General features: G+C 52.3%; 1 protein-coding gene across 2 annotated transcripts in view; it reads left to right on the top strand.

The window, feature by feature from the left end:
* The window catches only part of NCAPG2 (non-SMC condensin II complex subunit G2), a 265879-nt gene that overhangs the window by 210335 nt on the left and 31841 nt on the right, over positions 1-23703 (top strand). For both annotated transcript variants that reach the window (XM_075315453.1, XM_075315452.1), the window contains 4 exons: positions 11563-11679; positions 11781-11918; positions 13671-13770; positions 14802-14992. In XM_075315453.1, coding sequence (XP_075171568.1) covers positions 11563-11679; positions 11781-11918; positions 13671-13770; positions 14802-14992 — 546 coding nt within the window. The remainder of the gene's footprint in view (positions 1-11562; positions 11680-11780; positions 11919-13670; positions 13771-14801; positions 14993-23703) is intronic.

Here is a 23703-nt window from a genome sequence, read left to right as displayed (position 1 = left end):
ACTCAAAAAGCCCAGAAGGGCATAGATTCCTAGCGGGCTCAATTCACGCCTGGGGAAGGCAGCCGGAGGATCCGCTACCAAAGCGTTTTCCTCATAATTTTCAGCCCTCTCACTCCGCAACCGCGGGGGGGCAGACTCCCCCGCTTTAGCGGCATTTACCTACCGCAGGTTGAGGGCCTGTGAGTGAGAGTCAGTTTGTTTTCAAACTACCGCACCGACCGAGCCGAGGCTCTTCTGCAGGCGGAAAGAGCGGTAATCCCTGTTCCTCTTCAGGAACCAGATACGCATTTTGCCCCGACCTGGTCGTGGTGCCAAAATAGGACGGCTCCTTCCGTCCCGTTCTGGACTTTATACTGCTTAACGAGCACGTGAAAACCAGGCGGTTCCGGATGGCATCACTCCGCTCCGTCATTGCCTCTCTGTCTCAAGGAGTTTTCCTAGCTTCAATAGACATCAGGATGCTTATCTACACGTGCCGATTGCTCCGAGGCACCGGCGTTGGCTACGATTCGTTATTAAAGACGAGAATATTTCGTTTCGTAGCCATACCCTTTGGCTGGCGACAGCCCCACGGGTGTTCACCAAGTTCGTGGCAGCAGAGGGAGCAGTCCCGCGCTCTCACGGTCACTCTGTGATCCTTTACTTGGGCAATCTACTGGTCAAGGCACTCTCCTTTACAAGCATGCCAACACAACCTGAACATGGCGCTGGACCCTTCCCAGAGTTTCGGGTGGGTCTTCAACTTGTCAAGGTTGAACCCAATCGCTGGCATCTCCTGGAGAGTTTTCACACTCTCTCAGCGATAGTGAAGCTTCCGCTGGACAAACAGCGTTCACTACAGACGAGGGGACAGTCTCTCCTTCAAGGAGGCGCCTCATCCAGAGGCGAGTTTTAGCTTTTCCAGACGGTCAAAGACCATCTTCAGAGGAGTCCACTCTTCAACTCAGTGGTCTGGAGCTCTGGGCAGTGTATCTTGCACTGCAAGCCTTCCTGCAGTGGCTGGAATGCAAATAGATCCGAATTCAGTCGGACTATCCACAGCGGTGGCATACACCAACCACCAAGGCGGACTACGCAGTCGACAAGACTCCCAAGAGGTCCGGCGGATTCTGCTATGGGTAGAAGACAGAGCATACACCATATCAGCTGTTCACATCCCGGGCGTACGACACTAGGAAGCAGACTTCCTCAGTCGCCAGGGCGTGGACGCAGGGGAATGGGCTCTGCACCCGTTTGTTTGCAAGAATTCTGTAGACGCAGGATGAAGACGGACGTCGACGTCATGGCTTCTCGGCAACAACAAGGTCCCGATTTTCATGACGCGGTCTTACGATCAAAGAGCTCTGGCGACAGGCGCCTTGGCTCAGGATTGGTCACAGTTCCAGCTACCGATTGCTGCCACACCATCCTCGTCGCCCCAGACTGGCCGGGGAGGTCGTGGTACCGTGATCTGTGGCATCTCACCGTCGGTCGACCGTGAGCACGACGTCATTGCCACCATGAGACGGGCTAGCCAGCCGCGGTCTGCCAAGATCTACCACAACTCGTGGAAGATATTCTTATCTTAGTGTTCTGCTCAGGGAGGGTCTCCCTGGCCATCGGCATTGCCTACTTTGCCTTCCCTCCTGCAATCTGGTTGGGAAAGAGGTTGGTCGCTCGGCTCCCTTTAAGGGCAAGTCTCGGCACTATCCGTGTTCTTTTCAGAAGCGTCTAGCACGTCTTCCTAAGGTGCGCACGTTACTACAGGGGGTTTGTCATATTGTGCCCCCGTACAAGCGGCCGTTAGATCCATGGGATCTGAACAGGGTACTAGTTGCTCTCCAGAAGCCGCATTTCGAGCCTCTGAGGGAAGTTTCCCTTTCGCGCCTGTCACAGAAAGTGGCCTTTCTGGTTGCGATCACGTCGCTTCGGCGAGTGTCTAAGCTGGCGGCTCTGTCATTCAAGGCTCCCTTCCTAGTGTTCCACCAGGACAAGGTAGTGCTGCGCCCTATTCAGGAGTTTCTCCCTAAGGTTGTATCCGCGTTTCTTCTTAATCGGGATATACCCTTTCCTTCCTTTTGTTCTCATCCGGTTCTCCGGTATGAAAAGGATTTACAGTTGTTAGTTCTGGTGAGAGCACTCAGAATCTACATTTCCCGCACGGCGCCCATGCGCCGCTCTGATGCATTTTTTGTCCTTGTCGCTGGTACGCGCAAGGGGTTGCAGGTTTCTAAAGCCACCATGGCTCGATGGATCAAAGAACCAATTCTTGAAGACTACCGTTCTGCGGGGCTTCCGGTTCCTTCAGGGCTGAAGGTCCATTCTACCAGAGCCGTAGGTGCGTTTTGGGCATTACGACACCAGGCTACGGCTCAACAGGTGTGCCAGGCAGCTACCTGGTCGAGCCTGCACATTTTTTCACCAAACATTATCAGGTGCATACCTATGCTTCGGCGGACGCCAGCCTAGGTAGAAGAGCCCTGCAGGTGGCAGTGGCTTCCCCATAGGGGAGGGCTGTCTTGCAGCTCTAACATGAGGTATTTCTTTACCCACCCAGGGACAGCTTTTGGACGTCCCAATCGTCTGGGTCTCCCAATAGAGCGCTGAAGAAGAAGGGAATTTTGTTACTTACCGTAAATTCCTTTTCTTCTAGCTCTTATTGGGAGACCCAGCACCCGCCCTGTTGTCCTTCGGGATTTTTTTGTTGTTTGCGGGTACACATGTTGTTCATGTTGAACGGTTTTTCAGTTCTCCGATGTTACTCGGAGTTAATTTGTTTAAACCAGTTATTGGCTTTCCTCCTTCTTGCTTAGGCACTAAAACTGGAGAACCCGTGATATCACGGGGGGGTATAGCCAGAAGGGGAGGGGCCTTGCACTTTTTAGTGTAGTGCTTTGTGTGGCCTCCGGAGGGCAGTAGCTATACCCCAATCGTCTGGGTCTCCCAATAAGAGCTAGAAGAAAAGGAATTTACGGTAAGTAACAAAATTCCCTTCTTTCAGTAGTTATGAAATCCTTATGTAATCAATGCCATCAGTATGATTTGCAATAATAAGGTTGTAAAGACAGCTCACTGGTTTTACCCATCATGAGGTGTTTCTTATGTGGCACCTAGAACCAGCTGATACTATTTTCACTAAGTGGCAGAACTGCTTTCTAATTACTGATCGATTTCAGCTGGTGTCAGGACTTTCAATGGCTTTTTGTGCCTCTCTTTCTTCATGTGTTCAATACTTTTTTTTTCTGTCATTTTTCAATATTACACATCACAAAATGTATGGACGTCTATGGTATGATTTCTTTGCCTGTGAGGATTGGATGGGTTGTTACCGACATCTCGTGAGACATTCATTTCAATAGCACATTTAGAAATAAAATTGGTGACGTGTTCAATACTTATTTTTACCCACTGAACACACACTGCCATTAATAAACACATGAACGCCAATATTTCTATAAATGCTAATAACCACATCAAGGTGAACCTTTAAATATGGATGAATCTCATTGCTAAATGTGCCTCCTTTCCATGTGCCAAAACCAGGCTCATCTGATTGGGAAGTGAAAAGGAGACCAGATATAGCGCCTCCCCCATATGTGCTATAGAAAAGTAAAAATAGGGTTCATAGACCATTAGTATTAAATGTATGTACAGGTGCATAAATACACTGTGGCCTATATATATATAAAGCTGAGTGTGTGTGTCCACCTTCTTTGACTCAGGGAATGTCAGACTATGTTTTGAGGGGAAAAAATAACCCTGCGCTTAACATTTATTCGCCCAAAAAACTGCTTACATTATAGTCAATGGAGGTGGGAACAGATCTGATATTATAGACTCCTATTATGGACAGAGAAAGAGACACACACAGCACTGCTTCTATTTTGCTACAGGTCATTAACAGGAGTTCTGATTGGTTGCTTATGTGTCAGTTAATATGATTTCAGGGGAGAGATGGATAGAGAGAGCGAGCGAGAGACGGATAGAGGGAGCGAGCGAGAGACGGATAGAGCGAGCGAGAGACGGATAGAGCGAGCGAGAGACGGATAGAGCGAGCGAGAGACGGATAGAGCGAGCGAGAGACGGATAGAGCGAGCGAGAGACGGATAGAGCGAGCGAGAGACGGATAGAGCGAGCGAGAGACGGATAGAGCGAGCGAGAGACGGAGAGAGCGAGCGAGAGACGGAGAGAGCGAGCGAGAGACGGAGAGAGCGAGCGAGAGACGGAGAGAGCGAGCGAGAGACGGAGAGAGCGAGCGCGAGACGGAGAGCGAGCGAGAGACGGAGAGAGCGAGCGAGAGACGGAGAGAGCGAGCGAGAGACGGAGAGAGCGAGCGAGAGACGGAGAGAGCGAGCGAGAGACGGAGAGAGCGAGCGAGAGACGGAGAGAGCGAGCGAGAGACGGAGAGAGCGAGCGAGAGACGGAGAGAGCGAGCGAGAGACGGAGAGAGCGAGCGAGAGACGGAGAGAGCGAGCGAGAGACGGAGAGAGCGAGCGAGAGACGGAGAGAGCGAGCGAGAGACGGAGAGAGCGAGCGAGAGACGGAGAGAGCGAGCGAGAGACGGAGAGAGCGAGCGAGAGACGGAGAGAGCGAGCGAGAGACGGAGAGAGCGAGCGAGAGACGGAGAGAGCGAGCGAGAGACGGAGAGAGCGAGCGAGAGACGGAGAGAGCGAGCGAGAGAGACTGAGAGAGCGAGCGAGAGAGACTGAGAGAGCGAGCGAGAGAGACTGAGAAAGAGAGGGAGACAGCCGCAGTGAAAGTGAGAGCGACACTTCGTTACTATCCCGGCATATAATCAGTATTCTAGCTGATTGCTATCCGATGCGTGGCAGTCACACAGGTGGCACCCATACTGATCAGCTGTTATCAGTCTTAGGCTATGTGCGCACGTTGCGTACAAGCCCTGCAGAAATTTCTGCAGCGATCTGAAGAGCACATGTGCGCTTTAGATCGCTGCAGAAATGTCCGTAGTGAGCGCCGATTCCATGCGCTCTGCCTGCAGCTCCTGCCATAGACAGAGCAGGAGCTGCCGGCAAAGCGCAGGAAAGAAGTGACATGTCACTTCTTTTTGCGCAGCGCTTCGGCAGTAGCCGAAGCGCTGCGCTCTTAAACGCCACGTGCGCACGGCCCCTGCACAGTCTCCATAGACTGTGCAGGGGACGCAGGACGCATGCAGTTACGCTGCGCTACAAAGCGCAGCGTAACTGCATGTTTTTACGCGACGTGCGCACATAGCCTAATAAAGTGAATTATCATTATCAGACGAGTAAACGCTGCTCACAATATAAAAGATTAATTTTATTTTTATGAAGATGAAAAACGAGACTGACATCTCAAGTCTGTTAGAAGCATCTGTAAGGATGGGGGTGAGATTAGCTTGTGGTCAGACTCCAGCGTATGATCATTATTGCAGCTCTATCACACTTCTCGGTCGTTATTGGTCACTATTGGCAGACTTAATTATTTCTTCAGCGCTCTATTGGGAGACCCAGACGATTGGGGTATAGCTACTGCCCTCTGGAGGCCACACAAAGCACTACATTAAAAGTGCAAGGCCCCTCCCCCTCTGGCTATACCCCCCCGTGGTATCACGGGTACTCCAGTTTTAGCTTTGTGTGCGAAGGAGGTCAGACATTCCATGCATAGCTCCACAGATTTTAGTCAGCAGTAGCTGCTGACTATTTCGGATGGAAGAAAAGAGGACACATATAGTGTCCCCAGCATGCTCCCTTCTCACCCCTGGATGGTGTTGTAAGGTTGAGGTACCTATTGCTGGTACAGGGCTGGAGCCTGACATGCTGTTTTCCTTCCACATCCCCTCGGGGGCTCTGTGGAAGTGGGATCCTGCCGGCCTCAAAGCTCTGACGCCGGGCTCCATCCACAGACCCATTAGAACCTGATGGATACGGAGCAGGAGTACCATCAGGGACCGGGCCCTGCATCATACAGGTACTCTGTGTCCCCGGCAGGCACAGACACACTCCGGGCTGGCTGGGTGTTGTAGTGCGCCGGGGACCGTACACTGAGCTGGTGTTCCTACAGTTATCTGGGGGACTTTGTGTTCTGGGAACGCAGCGCCGACCCTCACTGGACCGGGCGGCGCTGCTGTGACTTGTGGTGCGCCGGGGATACGCCGACCGCGCTTTTACGGCGGCGGCGTTTATAACTCTAGTCCCCGGCTTTTGGGCCTAGGACGCCGGCAGCTCCGATCGTTCCCGCCCCCACCCTGTCAATCAGGGTAGGGGAGAGACGCTGTTTCACGGCAGCGACGAGGGCTGGAGCCTGATTTACATGCTCCAGCCCTCTCACTAGGCACAGAGGGAAGCAGGCTTCCCGCTCTTGGTCAGGAACGCCCAGGGCCCGCCCCCCTTCTTCTCTCAGGACGCCGGCAGCCATTACATGCATGTCTGGCTGGAGGAAGGACGCAAGGCTCTGGGAGACCTAGACTGAGGGGCTTTGGAAGACCACACACCCGCTCTTAAGCGGGCGGTAAGCGGCTTTTCAGCTGGCCCCTCTAGTGCCTCAGTGTATGTTAGTGTATTGTGTCACTGGACATAGACATTTATTGATTTCTTGCACTGTGAGGTCGCTTCCTGGCTGAATACCCAGATCGCTCTGAGGAGGCAGCAACATGTCATCTGCAAAACGCAAGGCTGCCAAGGCTAGGGCTGTGTGCACTGCGTGTGCTGCATGTGGGGCTGCTCTACCAGCAGGCTCCAAGGACCCCCATTGTGTGCAATGCTCAGATCCGGTGCTGCTTCGCCAGCCGGAGTCAGGAGAGGTAGTGACCCAGGCTGAGACGCCTGTAAGTTCTGCCCCGGTGTCGGGGACAGACTTTGCAGTTTTTGCGGTTAATATGTCTGTGACTATGGCAAAAATCCTGGAAACTTTGCAATCCATGCCTGGGGCTCAGTCTATGGACACGGCGAGGTCTATGTCCTCTAATCCTCCGCAGTTGGATTTAATCCAGACTGCAAGGGGGTCCCCGGCTTCTCAGGATGAGTATAATGACTCAGATGATTGCCCCAGCCACCCCAAGCGGGCTCGCTGGGAAAGACCCTCAACGTCATCACACTGCTCAGGGTCTCAGCGCAATCAGTCTCCCTGTGATGTGTCTGAAGAGAGTGATCAGGAGTCTAATCCTGGAACCCCTCTCAATCTGGATACCCCGGATGGGGACGCCATGGTAAACGATCTTATCTCAGCCATCAATAGGCTGTTAGATATTTCTCCCCCAGCCCCTTCAGCAGAAGAGGCAGCGGCAGAGCAGGAGAAATTTCGTTTCCTCTATCCCAAGCGTAAATTAAGTGCTCTGTTGGATCACTCTGACTTCAGAGAATCAATCCAGAAACACGACGCTCATCCAGAAAAGCGTTTCTCTAAACGTTCTAAGGATACACGTTATCCTTTCCCCCCTGATGTGGTCAAGCGCTGGACCCAGTGTCCAAAGGTGGACCCCCCGATTTCCAAGCTTGCAGCTAGATCCATAGTTGCAGTGGAGGATGGCGCTTCACTTAAGGATGCCAATGACAGACAGATGGACCTTTGGTTAAAATCTGTCTATGAAGCTATCGGCGCGTCGTTTGCTCCAGCATTCGCAGCCGTATGGGCACTCCAAGCTATTTCAGCTGGTTTAGCAAAAGTGGATGCTATCTTACATCCAGCGGTGCCGCAAGTGGCGTCCCTTACCTCGCAGATGTCCGCGTTTGCGTCTTACGCTATCAATGCGGTCCTAGAATCTACCAGCCGCACCTCAATGGCGTCTGCCAATTCGGTAGTTTTGCGCAGAGCATTGTGGTTAAAGGACTGGAAAGCAGATGCTGGTTCCAAAAAATGTTTAACCAGCTTGCCTTTATCTAGAGATAGACTGTTTGGCGAGCCATTGGCTGACATCATTAAACAGTCCAAGGGTAAAGACTCCTCTTTACCCCAGCCCAGATCAAGCAAACCTCAGCAGAGAAAGTGGCAGCAGAAGTTTCAGTCCTTTCGAGGTTCGGGCAAAACACAATTCTCCTCGTCCAAAGGGACTCAGAGGACGCAAAGAAACTCAGATTCCTGGCGGGCTCATTCACGCCCCAAGAAAGCAAATGGAGGAACCGCTTCCAAAGCGGCTACCTCATGACTTCCAGTCCCCTCCCTCCGCATCTCCGGTCGGGGGCAGGCTCTCCCGCTTTTACGACACTTGGATGTCACAGGTCAAAGACCGGTGGGTGACAGACATTTTGTCGCGCGGGTACAGAATCGAGTTCAGTTCTCGTCCTCCAGCTCGGTTCTTCAGAACCTCCCCACATCCAGACCGTGTAGATGTCCTGCGGCAGGCGGTGGACTCCCTAAGAGCGGAAGGAGTAGTGGTTCCTGTACCGTCTCAGGAACAAGGGAGAGGGTTTTACTCCAATCTCTTTGTGGTGCCAAAAAAGGACGGCTCGTTCCGTCCTGTTCTGGACCTAAAACTGCTCAACAAACATGTGCACGCCAGACGTTTCCGGATGGAAACCCTGCGTTCTGTCATTGCCTCAATGTCTCAAGGAGACTTCCTTGCCTCAATAGACATCAAAGATGCTTATCTCCACGTGCCAATTGCTACAGAACATCAACGTTTTCTACGTTTTGTGATAGGAGACGACCATCTTCAGTTCGCAGCTCTGCCATTCGGTCTGGCGACAGCCCCCCGGGTCTTCACCAAGGTCATGGCGGCGGTGGTAGCAGTCTTGCACTCTCAGGGACACTCGGTGATCCCTTACCTAGACGATCTACTTGTCAAGGCACCCTCTCAAGAGGCATGCCAACTCAGTCTACAGGCTACGCTGGAGACTCTCCAGACTTTTGGATGGATCATCAACTTTCCAAAGTCAAATCTGTCACCGACACAGTCACTAACGTATCTTGGCATGGAGTTCCATACTCGAGCAGCGAGAGTGAAGCTTCCGCTAAACAAGCAGCGGTCCCTACAGACAGGGGTGCAATCTCTCCTTCAGGGCCAGTCGCACCCCTTACGGCGCCTCATGCACTTCCTAGGGAAGATGGTGGCAGCCATGGAAGCAGTTCCCTTTGCGCAGTTTCATCTGCGTCCACTTCAATGGGACATTCTCCGCCAATGGGACGGGAAGACGACTTCCCTAGACAGGAAAGTCTCTCTTTCCCAGACGGCCAAGGACTCTCTACAATGGTGGCTCCTTCCCACCTCATTGTCTCAGGGAAGATCCTTCCTGCCCCCATCCTGGGCAGTGGTCACGACAGATGCGAGTCTGTCGGGGTGGGGAGCAGTGTTTCTACACCACAGGGCTCAGGGGACGTGGACTCCGCAAGAGTCCACCCTTCAGATCAATGTTCTGGAAATCAGGGCAGTGTATCTTGCCCTACTAGCCTTCCAGCAGTGGCTGGAAGGAAAGCAGATCCGAATCCAGTCGGACAACTCCACAGCGGTGGCATACATCAACCACCAAGGAGGGACGCGCAGCCGGCAAGCCTTTCAGGAGGTCCGGCGCATTCTGAATTGGGTGGAGGACACAGCATCCACCATCTCCGCGGTTCACATCCCAGGCGTAGAAAACTGGGAAGCAGACTTCCTCAGTCGCCAGGGTATGGACGCAGGGGAATGGTCCCTTCACCCGGACGTGTTTCAGGAAATCTGTCGCCGCTGGGGGGTGCCGGACGTCGACCTAATGGCGTCTCGGCACAACAACAAGGTCCCGGCATTCATGGCGCGGTCGCGCGATCAAAGAGCTCTGGCGGCAGACGCCTTGGTACAAGATTGGTCGCAGTTCCGCCTCCCATATGTATTCCCGCCTCTGGCACTCTTGCCCAGAGTACTACGCAAGATCAGATCCGATTGCAGCCGCATCATACTCGTCGCCCCAGACTGGCCGAGGAGATCGTGGTATCCGGATCTGTGGCATCTCACGGTCGGCCGACCGTGGTCACTTCCAGACCGTCCAGACCTGCTGTCTCAAGGGCCGTTTTTCCATCAGAATTCTGCGGCCCTGAACCTGACTGTGTGGCCATTGAGTCCTGGATCCTATCGTCAACAGGCTTATCCCAGGGAGTGGTAGCCACAATGAGACAAGCTAGGAAGTCAACTTCTGCTAAGATCTACCACAGAACGTGGAAGATTTTCTTAACCTGGTGCTCTGCTCAGGGAGTGTCTCCCTGGCCATTTGCATTACCCACTTTTCTGTCTTTCCTGCAATCAGGGTTGGAAAAGGGCTTGTCGCTCAGCTCCCTTAAAGGGCAAGTCTCGGCACTATCCGTGTTTTTTCAGAAGCGTCTGGCACGTCTTCCTAAGGTGCGCACGTTCCTGCAGGGGGTCTGTCATATTGTGCCCCCGTACAAGCGGCCGTTGGATCCATGGGATCTGAACAGAGTACTAGTGGCTCTCCAGAAACCGCCTTTCGAGCCTCTCAAAGAAGTTTCTTTTTCTCGCCTGTCACAGAAAGTGGCGTTTCTTGTTGCGATCACATCGCTTCGGCGAGTGTCTGAGCTGGCAGCTCTGTCATCCAAGGCTCCCTTCTTGGTGTTCCACCAGGACAAGGTAGTGCTGCGCCCCATTCCGGAGTTTCTCCCTAAGGTCGTATCCTCGTTTCATCTTAATCAGGATATATCTTTGCCTTCCTTTTATCCTCATCCGGTTCACCGGTATGAAAAGGACTTGCGTTTGCTAGATCTGGTGAGAGCACTCAGGATCTACATTTCCCGCACGGCGCCCATGCGCCGTTCCGATGCACTTTTTGTCCTTGTCGCCGGTCCGCGCAAGGGGTTGCAGGCTTCTAAAGCCACCTTGGCTCGATGGATCAAAGAACCAATTATAGAGGCCTACCGTTCTGCTGGGCTTCCGGTTCCTTCAGGGCTAAAAGCCCACTCAACCAGAGCCGTGGGTGCGTCCTGGGCATTACGGCACCAGGCTTCGGCTCAACAGGTGTGTCAGGCAGCTACCTGGTCGAGTCTGCACACTTTCACCAAGCATTATCAGGTGCATACCTATGCTTCGGCGGATGCCAGCTTAGGTAGAAGAGTCCTGCAGGCGGCAGTGACATCCCCGTAGGGGGGGGCTGTTTTGCAGCTCTAACATGAGGTATTTCTTTACCCACCCAGGGACAGCTTTTGGACGTCCCAATCGTCTGGGTCTCCCAATAGAGCGCTGAAGAAGAAGGGAATTTTGTTACTTACCGTAAATTCCTTTTCTTCTAGCTCTTATTGGGAGACCCAGCACCCGCCCTGTTGTCCTTCGGGATTGTTTTTGCTGTTTGCGGGTACACAGGTTGTTCATGTTGAACGGTTTTTCAGTTTTCCGATGTTACTCGGAGTTAATTTGTTTAAACCAGTTGTTGGCTTCCTCCTTCTTGCTTTGGCACTAAAACTGGAGTACCCGTGATACCACGGGGGGGTATAGCCAGAGGGGGAGGGGCCTTGCACTTTTAATGTAGTGCTTTGTGTGGCCTCCAGAGGGCAGTAGCTATACCCCAATCGTCTGGGTCTCCCAATAAGAGCTAGAAGAAAAGGAATTTACGGTAAGTAACAAAATTCCCTTCTTTTCACTCATTATGGATGAAATTGATTTTCCGCTGATGGCGGCTTTATCTCTTTTAGGAGGTGCTATGCTCGTTTATGAAGCCGTCTGATAATACAGTGCATAAAATCACTCCAGACACCGCCCTGAGGGCCTTCAGCCTGTACTGCCGGCTCAGTATCCACCTCCAATACAAGGTAATGTTACTTAAGTGATCAGGAGTCTGGAGGATCAGGGCTCGGGGTGCATGCATTATCTTGGCTCCTGCTGACGAGCACCGTTTGTGTTTGATGTATAGTTCAGCTCAGAAGGAAGAATCTATCTGTCACTCTTGGAGGACACAGCGACCTGGATTAAAAATCAAGTTCTTGCCCTTCTCGGTTCCAGGGAGATCTCTTCTGATGAGCAGATTGATTTGTCTCTGGAAATACTTAAGGTGAGATGTTTCTTAACTGTTAATTTATAAGCTACCAAAGGATTAATTTTCCTAAACGCATACCTAAGTGTGTTCTAACTTGGGCTTTGTTTCTATCACATTTGAACTTTCCATCTGGGGTTTATGGCAGGAGGAATTCTTGACATAAACCTCCCAACATGAGCCAGCCTATATACAGGTACAGTGGAGCCTTGCTTAATGAGAACAATCCGTTCTGGGATTGTGCTTGTTAACCAAGTTACTCGTTCAGCAAAGCAAGATTTCCCATAGGAAATCATTGCAATGCTGACAATTTGTTCCACAATGTGTTAAATGTCCCATCCTGGTCCCCTATTCTATCATTCCACACATGCACAAACACACGCAAACACGTACAAACACACACAAACTCACACAAACACACAAGCACGCACACGCACATATTATATGCTCACCTTACCTTCCGTTCCATCGCCGGTCTCCTGAGACTTGCTGTTCTCCGGTGCGGGCCGTGTATCGGGTAACCATAACGACGAGGGCGGAACTTCCTGCCAGAGCGCTGACGTCAAAGGCAGAGCCGCTTGCCTCTGATTGGCCAGCGCTCTGCCTTTGAGTAGCGGTGACAGGAACCAGGAAGTTCCTGCTTCGTCGCTATGGATGCCAATGCCTGTGCCTGGAGCGGAGTGGCGCACTACAGGACCCAGGAGACCGGCAATGAAACAGAAGGTACACATATTATATGCTCACCTTACCTTCCGTTCCACCGCCGGCCTCATGGTACTTGTAGTTCGCCGCGATGTACCCGGGAACTACAAGAACCATGAGGCCGGCGGTGGAACGGAAGGTAAGGTGAGCATAATACTGTATGTGTGTGCGTGCATGTGTGTTTGTGCGTACACGTGTGTGTTTGTGTGGACTTCAAGTGCGGGTCAGAGCGTGGTGGATGGACGAAACCGGAAGTGTGTGCGGTGAGGATTTTCCTCGCACAGCAAAGCTTTCTCGTAAACCGGGTTACAAATTTACAGAAAGCTTTGCTTGTTAAGCGAAATTCTCGTTAAGTGGGTTACTCGTTAAGCGAGGTTCCACTGTATATATTATGTTAAAAATAAAAGGATACCCACCAAAAGGTCGCTCTTGACCTTCATCAGTTGAATGGAAGCCCATGGATACCTTTTAACATTTGCATTTTTTCGTATGAATTTTGCCTAGCAAATAGGAAAAATGCTTTCTATTGTTTTTATTTGCAAGCTCCACTTTTAATCGTTTTTGCATCTCTAAAAATAAATATTCTAGGCTTCCACCCTTATTGGGTTTGCCTTTTTTACAAAGTCCTGTTCTTAATATGCAGCATTTTCTTTTCAAGCCTAACCAGCTTTTTTCCAAGCAGTAGATGGTTGGTCAGAAGCCCCCTCCTGTATTGTCATTGGAGCTTCACCAAAGCCACCTTTTTGATTTTCAAGTTTTTTTTCACGTGTGGACTGGAAATAGTCACATTGAAGGGAGTCTCTTAGCATTTTTTTTTTATATTAAATCTGAGAGAAGCATAATGTAAGGGCAGAGAGCCTGATTCCATCCATGTCACACTTTCTCAGCAGCCTGTTGTAGTTTGAATAAAACAAGTGTTTTATCACCAGGAGATTATCACTGCAGGACTACAATAGGTCTCACATGCAGATAAGTCAGACTAATCCGTGTATTCCCACCCCAATGATTATATAAATATTTTTGTCAGGGATATATATTTATTAGAATATTTATTTATTTTCCTAATAGACATACCTGACCATCTGTAAAGATCTAGTAATGGTTGGTCTTGCTGACTCTGGATTTCATGCACAGATTCTTCAAACTGCTATTTCGACATTGCAAGTTGGTGAGTATGTATGATTGTCATGGTCATAGAAAGTGCTGAGTATGTATGATTGTCATGACCATAGAAAGTGCTGATGATTGTCATGACCATAGAAAGTGCTGATGATTGTCATGACCATAGAAAGTGCTGATGATTGTCATGACCATAGAAAGTGCTGATGATTGTCATGACCGTAGAAAGTGCTGATGATTGGCATGACCGTAGAAAGTGCTGATGATTGGCATGACCGTAGAAAGTGCTGATGATTGTCATGACTGTAGAAAGTGCTGATGGTTGTCATGACCATAGAAAGTGCTGATGATTGTCATGACCTTAGAAAGTGCTGATGATTGTCATGACCGTAGAAAGTGCTGATGATTGCAATGACCGTAGAAAGTGCTGATGATTGCCATGACCGTAGAAAGTGCTGATGATTGTCATGACCGTAGAAAGTGCTGATGATTGCCATGACCATAGAAAGTGCTGATGATTGCCATGACCATAGAAAGTGCTGATGATTGTCATGACCATAGAAAGTGCTGATGATTGTCATGACCATAGAAAGTGCTGATGATTGTCATGACCGTAGAAAGTATGATGGCTTGATTGAATGCAGGCATAGTAAGTGTCGGTGTAACATGGAGGACTGAAAACATGCCTGAAGGGTACGTCCATCACTGGGACCCTCAGTTATTGGTAGACTGTGCAACTTGCTCTACTCTTTATCTCCTTTCCATTTCAATGGCGAGAGACCTCTCTCCCCTAGACTCCATGGAGACTGTCACAGGCACATTGGGGGTCTCCGAATTATCCCCGTGGTTGTGACATAGCCTGTAGAGCGAACACAAATACATAGAACTGAAATAATTCTGCAATGCAAAATGTAGGCAGCACGATGGGGGTCTTGTCTTTGACTAATCCAGTAGCACAGGTGGTGAGAATGGAGAATGACGCAGGAGTGTGATATAAGGGGGGAGGTGGGGTTATTTTGTTGTTAAGTAAATCTGCAATCCTCAGTGCTGCTAATGTGCTGTGTGATTCCTCTTTCTCAGAGAAGACCTATACCTGCCTGCCAGTGCTAATATCCCTGCTGAAAGAGATAACAGAAGTCTGCTTGGCTCAGAAGATGAGTATCACCTCTACTGACTTGGATAATCACTTTGATGCTATTCAGACAATCTTCCACAAATCTCTGGAGACGGCCGCCCGTAGACTGAGGAAGCAGCAGGATGAAGCGCTCCAGGTACATGGCCGAACTGTACCGGGTTTGTAGTGTGGTGAGAACTGCGAAATGGCCCAAAAACCGCATGGATTGGGAAGGTTCTCCTACACATCTCTGCAGAAAATCTTGTGAACAGACCTTTCCGACACCAAGAAGTCTTCACATCTGCAGGTTTTTCGGCTCCTCTTTAACACTAGAAGTCCCAGAGAGGGGTCATTTAACATTTCTACCATTGGAACCCTATGGAGCTCGAAATTTCTGGGACTTCTAGTGTTAACCCCATCCTGACTGGACGATTTTACGCATTTGCACTTTCTTTTTTCTTTTCCCTTCAACTTCTTCCAAGAGATATAGCTTTTTATTTCTTTGTCGCTCCATTGGGAGACCCAGACAATTGGGTGTATAGCTTCTGCCTCCGGAGGCCACACAAAGTATTACACTTTAAAAAGTGTAACCCCTCCCCTCTGCCTATACACCCTCCCGTGGATCACGGGCTCCTCAGTTTTATGCTTTGTGTGGAAGGAGGCACACATCCACTCATGCATTCTCATTTTAGTTAATCGGTTGGAAGAAAAGTGGGCCCCCACGGGGCCCCCGGCATGTTCCCTTCTCACCCCACTACGTCGGCGGTGCTGTTAAGGTTGAGGTACCCATTGCGGGTACAAAGGCCGGAGCCTCATGCCGTCTCCTTCACCATCCCTTAGCGGCTCTGGGAGAAGTGGGATCCTGAGCGGTCATCCATTCACTGGGACCGTGCTCCCTCCGCAGCCCCTGTGGGAATCTGTCGGACAGGAGTCTATTTATCCTCAGGGACCGGGCCCTGCATCACTAAGGTACTCTGTGTCCCCATGGGGGATGTGCATGGAGCGCCTTCATCCCGGACGCTGCAGCAGCTGCTTATTTGTGACGGCCGGCGGACTTCCACGCCGACCGCGCCTGCTTGTCGGACGCGGTCTTAAATTTAGTCCCCGGCTTCAATTGCGGCCTAGTAGCAAAACTCCCGCCCCCGGGCCTGTCTATCAGGGGTAAGGGCGGGACTGCCGACCTGACGTCGGATTTGAGGGCTGGAGCATCCTGTATGTTTCCTCCCCCCTCACTGATCACTGTGGGGACTCCAGATTCCCGCACTTTTCTAGCACCGCCCACGGCCCCACTCCTCCCCAGAGAGCTCCGGCAGCCATTTTTTTGGCATTCTGCCGGTGGAGGATTTCCAGGAAAGAGCTCTGCAACACTGGGAGACCTAAGGCAGGGAATCTGGAGGACAGGGGGCCCCTCGGCTCAGGCAGACCCCCCTGCTCTCCCTGTCCAGGCGGCAGGGACAGAGTTTGCCGTTTTTGCTGAAAAACTCTCTGAGTCACTCTCACAATCCATGGCTCAGTCTATGGACAAATGGTCTGCCAAGCTGCTTGAAGCTTTGCAGTCCAGACCAGTCCTTACACAGGCCCCGGGCCCTGTTGGATCGTCGCCTCCAGGCCCCTCTCTGTCCGCGCCGCAACGCGTTCCCAGGGGGGCCCCTAGGTCTCACGTGGAGGACTCCTGCATGGACCACAGTCCCAGACCGGCTAAGCGGGCCCGCTGGGAATCTTCCCCAACTTCTTCACGCTGCTCGGGTTCCCAGCTTGAGGACTCTCTGGAGGACGAGGCGGACGTCGCAGCTCAGGGCTCTGACCCTGACGTTGCTCTCAATCTTGATACACCTGAAGGGGACGCCATAGTAAATGACCTTATCTCGTCCATCAACCAGGTGTTAGATCTATCTCCCCCGCCGCCACCTGTAGAGGAGTCGACTTCTCAGCAGGAGAAACACCAGTTTCGGTTCCCCAAACGTACACGGAGTGCGTTTTTCGATCACTCTAACTTCAGAGATGCTGTCCAGAAGCCCAGAGCGGTTCCGGACAAGCGCTTTACTAAGCGCCTTACTGACACACGTTACCCCTTCCCCTCTGACGTTGTTAAGGGTTGGGCTCAATGTCCCAAGGTGGATCCTCCAGTCTCTAGATTGGCAGCTAGATCTGTGGTATCGGTTGCAGATGGCTCATCGCTAAAGGATGCCACTGACAGGCAGATAGAGCTCCTGGTGAAATCCATCTATGAAGCCACGGGCGCGTCTTTTGCCCCGGCTTTTGCAGCCGTGTGGGCACTCCAAGCTATCTCAGCTTGTCTGGCTGAGATTAATGCGGTCACACGTAATTCTGCTCCGCAGGTTGCGTCTTTGACTTCTCAGGCGTCAGCCTTTTCTTCCTACGCCATGAACGCAGTTCTAGACTCTGCTAGCCGTACAGCGGTGGCATCCGCTAACTCTGTGGCAGTCCGCAGGGCCATGTGGCTGCGCGAATGGAAGGCAGACTCTGCTTCCAAGAGGTTCTTAACCGGTTTGCCGTTTTTTGGCGACCGCTTGTTTGGCGAACGATTGGATGAGATTATTAAGGAATCCAAGGGAAAGGACTCCTCCTTACCCCAGTCCAAACCGAAGAGACCTCAGCAACGGAAAATACAATCGAGGTTTCGGTCCTTTCGTCCCTCCGCCAAGCCTCAATCCTCTTCGTCCAGCAGGCCGGAGAAAGGCCAGAGGAACTCCTATGTGTGGCGGGCGAAGTCACGCCCCCAAAAACCCGCCGGAGGCAATGCCTCCAAGGCGGCCTCTTCATGACTCTCGGCATCCCCGAACCGCATCCTCGGTCGGTGGCAGGCTCTCCCGCTTTTGCGACGCCTGGTGGCCACATGTTCAAGACCGATGGGTGAGAGACATTCTGTCTCACGGTTACAGGAAAGAGTTCAGCTCTCGTCTCCCGACTCGTTTCTTCAGAACTTCTCCGCCCCCCGAGCGAGCCGATGCACTTTTTCAGGCGGTGAACGCTCTGAAGACAGAAGGAGTTGTGATCCCTGTTACCCCCCAGGAACATGGTCGCGGTTTTTACTCCAACTTGTTTGTGGTGCCAAAGAAGGACGGCTCGTTCCGTCCCGTTCTGGACCTCAAACTACTCAACAGACATGTGAGCACCAGACGGTTTCGGATGGAATCTCTCCGCTCGGTCATCGCTTCGATGTCACAAGGAGACTTCCTAGCATCGATCGACATCAAGGATGCTTATCTCCATGTGCCGATCGCATCCGAACATCAACGCTTTTTGCGTTTCGCCATCGGGGACGAACACCTTCAGTTCGTGGCATTGCCTTTCGGCCTGGCGACAGCCCCACGGGTGTTCACCAAGGTCATGGCATCTGTTGTGGCGGTCCTACACTCTCAGGGCCACTCGGTGATTCCCTACTTAGACGATCTTCTGGTCAGGGCACCCTCTCAGATGGCGTGTCAAAACAGTCTTTCCGTCGCTCTGGCGACTCTCCAGCAGTTCGGGTGGATCATCAACTTCCCAAAATCCAAGTTGACACCGACCCAATCACTGACGTACCTTGGGATGGAGTTTCATACTCAGTCAGCGGTAGTCATGCTACAGCTGGACAAACAGCTTTCGCTGCAGGCAGGGGTGCAATCTCTTCTTCGGGGTCAGTCAGACCCCTTGAGGCGCCTCATGCACTTCCTGGGGAAGATGGTGGCAGCGATGGAGGCAGTGCCCTTCGCGCAATTCTATCTACGGCCACTCCAGTGGGACATTCTCCGCAAATGGGACAGGAGGTCGACTTCCCTCGACAGGAACGTCTCTCTTTCCCTTGCAACCAAGAAGTCACTTCAGTGATGGCTCCTTCCCAACTCTCTGTCGCAGGGAAAATCCTTCCTACCCCCAACCTGGGCTGTGGTCACCACGGACGCGAGCCTATCAGGGTGGGGGGCGGTTTTTCTCCACCACAGGGCTCAGGGAACCTGGACTCCGATAGAGTCATCCCTTCAGATCAATATTCTGGAGATAAGGGCAGTGTATCTAGCCCTATTGGCCTTTCATCGGTGGCTGGAGGGCAGGCAGATCCGGATCCAGTCGGACAACGCCACTGCCGTCGCATACATCAACCACCAAGGCGGCACTCGCAGTCGTCAAGCCTTCCAGGAAGTCAGACGGATTCTGCAGTGGGTGGAAGCCACAGCTTCCACCATCTCCGCAGTTCACATCCCGGGCGTAGAAAACTGGGAAGCAGATTTTCTCAGTCGTCAGGGCATGGACGCGGGGGAATGGTCTCTTCACCCAGACGTGTTTCGAGAGATCTGTCGCCGCTGGGGAACGCCGGACGTCGATCTCATGGCGTCACGGCACAACAACAAAGTCCCGGCATTCATGGCCCGGTCTCAAGATCACAGAGCTCTGGCGGTGGACGCATTAGTTCAGGATTGGTCGCAGTTTCGACTGCCTTATGTATTTCCTCCTCTGGCGATGCTGCCCAGAGTGCTGCGCAAAATCAGGTCCGACTGTCGTCGCGCCATTCTCGTCGCCCCAGATTGGCCGAGGCGGTCATGGTACCCGGATCTGTGGCATCTCACGGTGGGTCAACCGTGGGCGCTCCCAGACCGCCCAGACTTGCTGTCACAAGGGCCGTTTTTCCATCTGAATTCTGTGGCCCTCAACCTGACGGTGTGGCCATTGAGTCCTGGCTACTAGCGTCCTCAGGGTTATCTCAGGATGTCATTGCCACCATGAGACAGGCCAGGAAACCAACGTCCGCCAAGATCTATCACAGGTCTTGGAGGATCTTCTTATCCTGGTGCTCTGATAAGGGTTTTACTCCCTGGCCTTTTGCCTTACCCACTTTTCTTTCATTCCTTCAATCCGGAATGGACAAGGGATTGTCTCCCGGCTCTCTCAAGGGACAAGCATCGGCACTATCCGTATTTTTTCAAAAGCGTCTAGCCAGGCTTCCGCAGGTCCGCACGTTCCTGCAGGGAGTTTGCCGCATAGTCCCACCTTATAAGCGTCCGCTGGAACCCTGGGACCTTAACAGGGTGCTAACGGCTCTTCAGAAACCACCTTTCGAACCGCTGCGGGATGTCTCTTTATCACGTCTTTCGCAGAAGGTGGCATTTCTAGTTGCAGTTACATCGCTCCGTAGAGTGTCGGAGCTGGCAGCGCTGTCATGCAAAGCCCCCTTCCTGGTTTTTCACCAGGATAAGGTGGTTCTGCGTCCTGTTCCGGAATTTCTCCCTAAGGTGGTATCTCCTTTTCATCTCAATCAGGATATCTCCTTACCTTCATTTCTTCAGCGCTCTATTGGGAGACCCAGACGATTGGGGTATAGCTACTGCCCTCCGGAGGCCACACAAAGCACTACACTAAAAAGTGCAAGGCCCCTCCCCTTCTGGCTATACCCCCCCGTGGTATCACGGGTTCTCCAGTTTTCAAGCTTTGTGCGAAGGAGGTCAGACATCCACGCATGGCTCCACAGATTTTAGTCAGCAGTAGCTGCTGACTATTTCGGATGGAAGAAAAGAGGGCCCATATAGGGCCCCCAGCATGCTCCCTTCTCACCCGTGGATGGTGTTGTAAGGTTGAGGTACCTATTGCTGGTACAGGGGCTGGAGCCCCACATGCTGTTTTCCTTCCACATCCCCTTGTAGGGCTCTGTGGAAGTGGGATCCTGCCGGCTTCTAAGCTCTGACGCCGGGCTCCATCCACAGACCCATAGCACCTGATGGATACGGAGCAGGAGTACAATCAGGGACAAGGCCCTGCATCATACAGGTACTCTGTGTCCCCGGCAGGCACAGACACACTCCGGGCTGGCTGGGTGTTGTAGTGCGCCGGGGACCGTAACGATTGAGTTGGTGTTCCTGCAGTTTACTGGGGGACTTTTGTGTTGTGGGAACGCAGCGCCGACCCCCACTGGACCGGCGGCGCTGCTGTGACTTGTGGTGCGCCGGGGACACGCCGACCGCGCTTTTACGGCGGCGGCGTTTATAAATCCAGTCCCCGGCTTTTGCGGCCTAGCTCCGCTTCGTTCCCGCCCCCACCCTGTCAATCAGGGTAGGGGAGAGACGCTGTTTCGCAGCAGCGACGAGGGCTGGAGCCTGATTTACATGCTCCAGCCCTCTCACTAGGCACAGAGGGAAGCAGGCTTCCCGCTCTTAGTCAGGAACGCCCAGGGCCCGCCCCCCCTCCTCTCCCAGGACGCCGGCAGCCATTACATGCAGTCTGGCTAGAGGAAGGACGCAAGGCTCTGGGAGACCTGGACTAGGGGGCTTTTGGAGACCTCACACCCGCTCTTAAGCGGGCGGTAAGCGGCATTTCAGCTGGCCCCTCTAGTGCCTCAGTGTGCATTGGTGTACTGTGTCACCAGATATATATATTTATTTATTTCTTGCACTGTGAGGTCGCTTCCTGGCTGGATACCCCAGATCGCTCTGAGGAGGCAGCAACATGTCATCCACAAAACGCAAGGCTGCCAAGGCTAGGGCTGTGTACACTGCGTGTGCTGCATGTGGGGCTGCTCTACCAGCAGGTTCCAAAGACCCCCATTGTGTGCAATGCTCAGATCCGGTGCTGCTTCGCCAGCCGGAGTCCGGAGGGGTAGTGACCCAGGCTGAGACGCTTGTAAGTCCTGCCCCGGTGTCAGGGACAGACTTTGCAGTTTTTGCTGATGGAATGTCTGTGACTATGGCAAAAATCCTTGAAACTTTGCAATCCATGACTGGGGCTCAGTCTATGGACACGGCGAGGTCTCTGTCCTCTAATCCCCCTCAGTTGGAATTAATCCAGACTGCAAGGGGGTCCCCGGCTTCCCAGGCTGAGAATTATGACTCAGATGATAGCCCTAGCCACCTTAAGCGAGCTCGCTGGGAAAGACCCTCAACGTCATCACACTGCTCAGGGTCTCAGCGCAATCAGTCGCCCTGTGATGCGTCTGAAGAGAGTGATCAGGAGTCTTATCCTGGAACCCCTCTCAATCTGGATACCCCGGATGGGGACGCCATGGTAAACGAGCTTATCTCAGCCATCAATAGACTGTTGGATATTTCTCCCCCAGCTCCTTCTGCAGAGGAGGCAGCTGCAGAGCAGGAGAAGTTTCGTTTCCTCTATCCCAAGCGTAAATTGAGTGCTTTCTTGGATCACTCTGACTTCAGAGAGTCAATCCAGAAACACGACGCTCATCCAGAAAGGCGTTTCTCTAAACGTTCTAAGGATACACGTTTTCCTTTCCCCCCTGATGTGGTCAAGCGCTGGACCCAGTGTCCAAAAGTAGACCCCCCGATTTCCAAACTTGCAGCTAGATCCATAGTTGCAGTGGAGGATGGCGCTTCACTTAAGGATGCCAATGACAGACAGATGGACCTTTGGTTAAAATCTGTCTATGAAGCTATCGGCGCGTCGTTTGCTCCAGCATTCGCAGCCGTATGGGCACTCCAAGCTATTTCAGCTGGTTTAGCAAAAGTGGATGCTATCATACATCCAGCGGTGCCGCAAGTGGCGTCCCTTACCTCGCAGATGTCTGCGTTTGCGTCTTACGCTATCAATGCGGTCCTAGAATCTACCAGCCGCACCTCAATGGCGTCCGCCAATTCGGTAGTTTTGCGCAGAGCCTTGTGGTTAAAGGACTGGAAAGCAGATGCTGGTTCCAAAAAATGTTTAACCAGCTTGCCTTTATCTAGAGATAGACTGTTTGGCGAGCCATTGGCTGACATCATTAAACAGTCCAAGGGTAAAGACTCTTCCTTACCCCAGCCCAGATCAAGCAAACCTCAGCAGAAAAAATGGCAGCAGAGGTTTCAGTCCTTTCGAGGTTCGGGCAAGACACAATTCTCCTCGTCCAAAGGGACTCAGAGGACGCAAAGAGTCTCAGATTCCTGGCGGGCTCACGCACGCCCCAAGAAAGCAAATGGAGGAACCGCTTCCAAAGCGGCTACCTCATGACTTCCAGCCCCCCTCCTCCGCATCTCCGGTCGGGGGCAGGCTCTCCCGCTTTTCCGACATTTGGATGTCACAGGTCAAAGACCGGTGGGTGACAAACATTTTGTCTCGCGGGTACAGAATCGAGTTCAGTTCTCGTCCTCCAGCTCGGTTCTTCAGAACCTCCCCACATCCAGACCGAGCAGATGCCCTGCTGCAGGCGGTGGACTCCCTAAGAGCGGAAGGAGTAGTGGTTCCTGTACCGCCTCAGGAACAAGGGCGAGGGTTTTACTCCAATCTCTTTGTGGTTCCAAAAAAGGACGGCTTGTTCCGTCCTGTTCTGGATCTAAAGCTGCTCAACAAACATGTGCACGCCAGACGGTTCCGGATGGAAACCCTCCGCTCTGTCGTTGCCTCAATGTCTCAAGGAGACTTCCTTGCCTCAATAGACATCAAAGATGCTTATCTCCACGTGCCAATTGCTACAGAACATCAACGTTTTCTACGTTTTGTGATAGGAAACGACCATCTTCAGTTCGTAGCTCTGCCATTCGGTCTGGCGACAGCCCCCCGGGTCTTCACCAAGGTCATGGCGGCGGTGGTAGCAGTCTTGCACTCTCAGGGACACTCGGTGATCCCTTACCTAGACGATCTACTTGTCAAGGCACCCTCTCAAGAGGCATGCCAACTCAGTCTACATGCTACGCTGGAGACTCTACAGACGTTCGGATGGATCATCAACTTTCCAAAGTCGAATCTGTCACCGTCACAGTCGCTAACGTATCTTGGCATGGAGTTTCATACTCGAGCAGCGAGAGTGAAGCTTCCGCTGAACAAGCAGCGGTCCCTACAGACAGGGGTGCAATCCCTCCTTCAAGGCCAGTCGCACCCCTTACGGCGCCTCATGCACTTCCTCGGGAAGATGGTGGCAGCCATGGAAGCAGTTCCCTTTGCGCAGTTTCATCT

This window comes from Anomaloglossus baeobatrachus, chromosome 6 (genome assembly GCF_048569485.1).
Source record: "Anomaloglossus baeobatrachus isolate aAnoBae1 chromosome 6, aAnoBae1.hap1, whole genome shotgun sequence".
Taxonomy (NCBI): Eukaryota; Metazoa; Chordata; class Amphibia; order Anura; family Aromobatidae; genus Anomaloglossus; species Anomaloglossus baeobatrachus.
The sequence above is the reverse complement of the archived record's forward strand: the minus strand, read 5'-3'. Positions and strand labels throughout refer to the sequence as shown.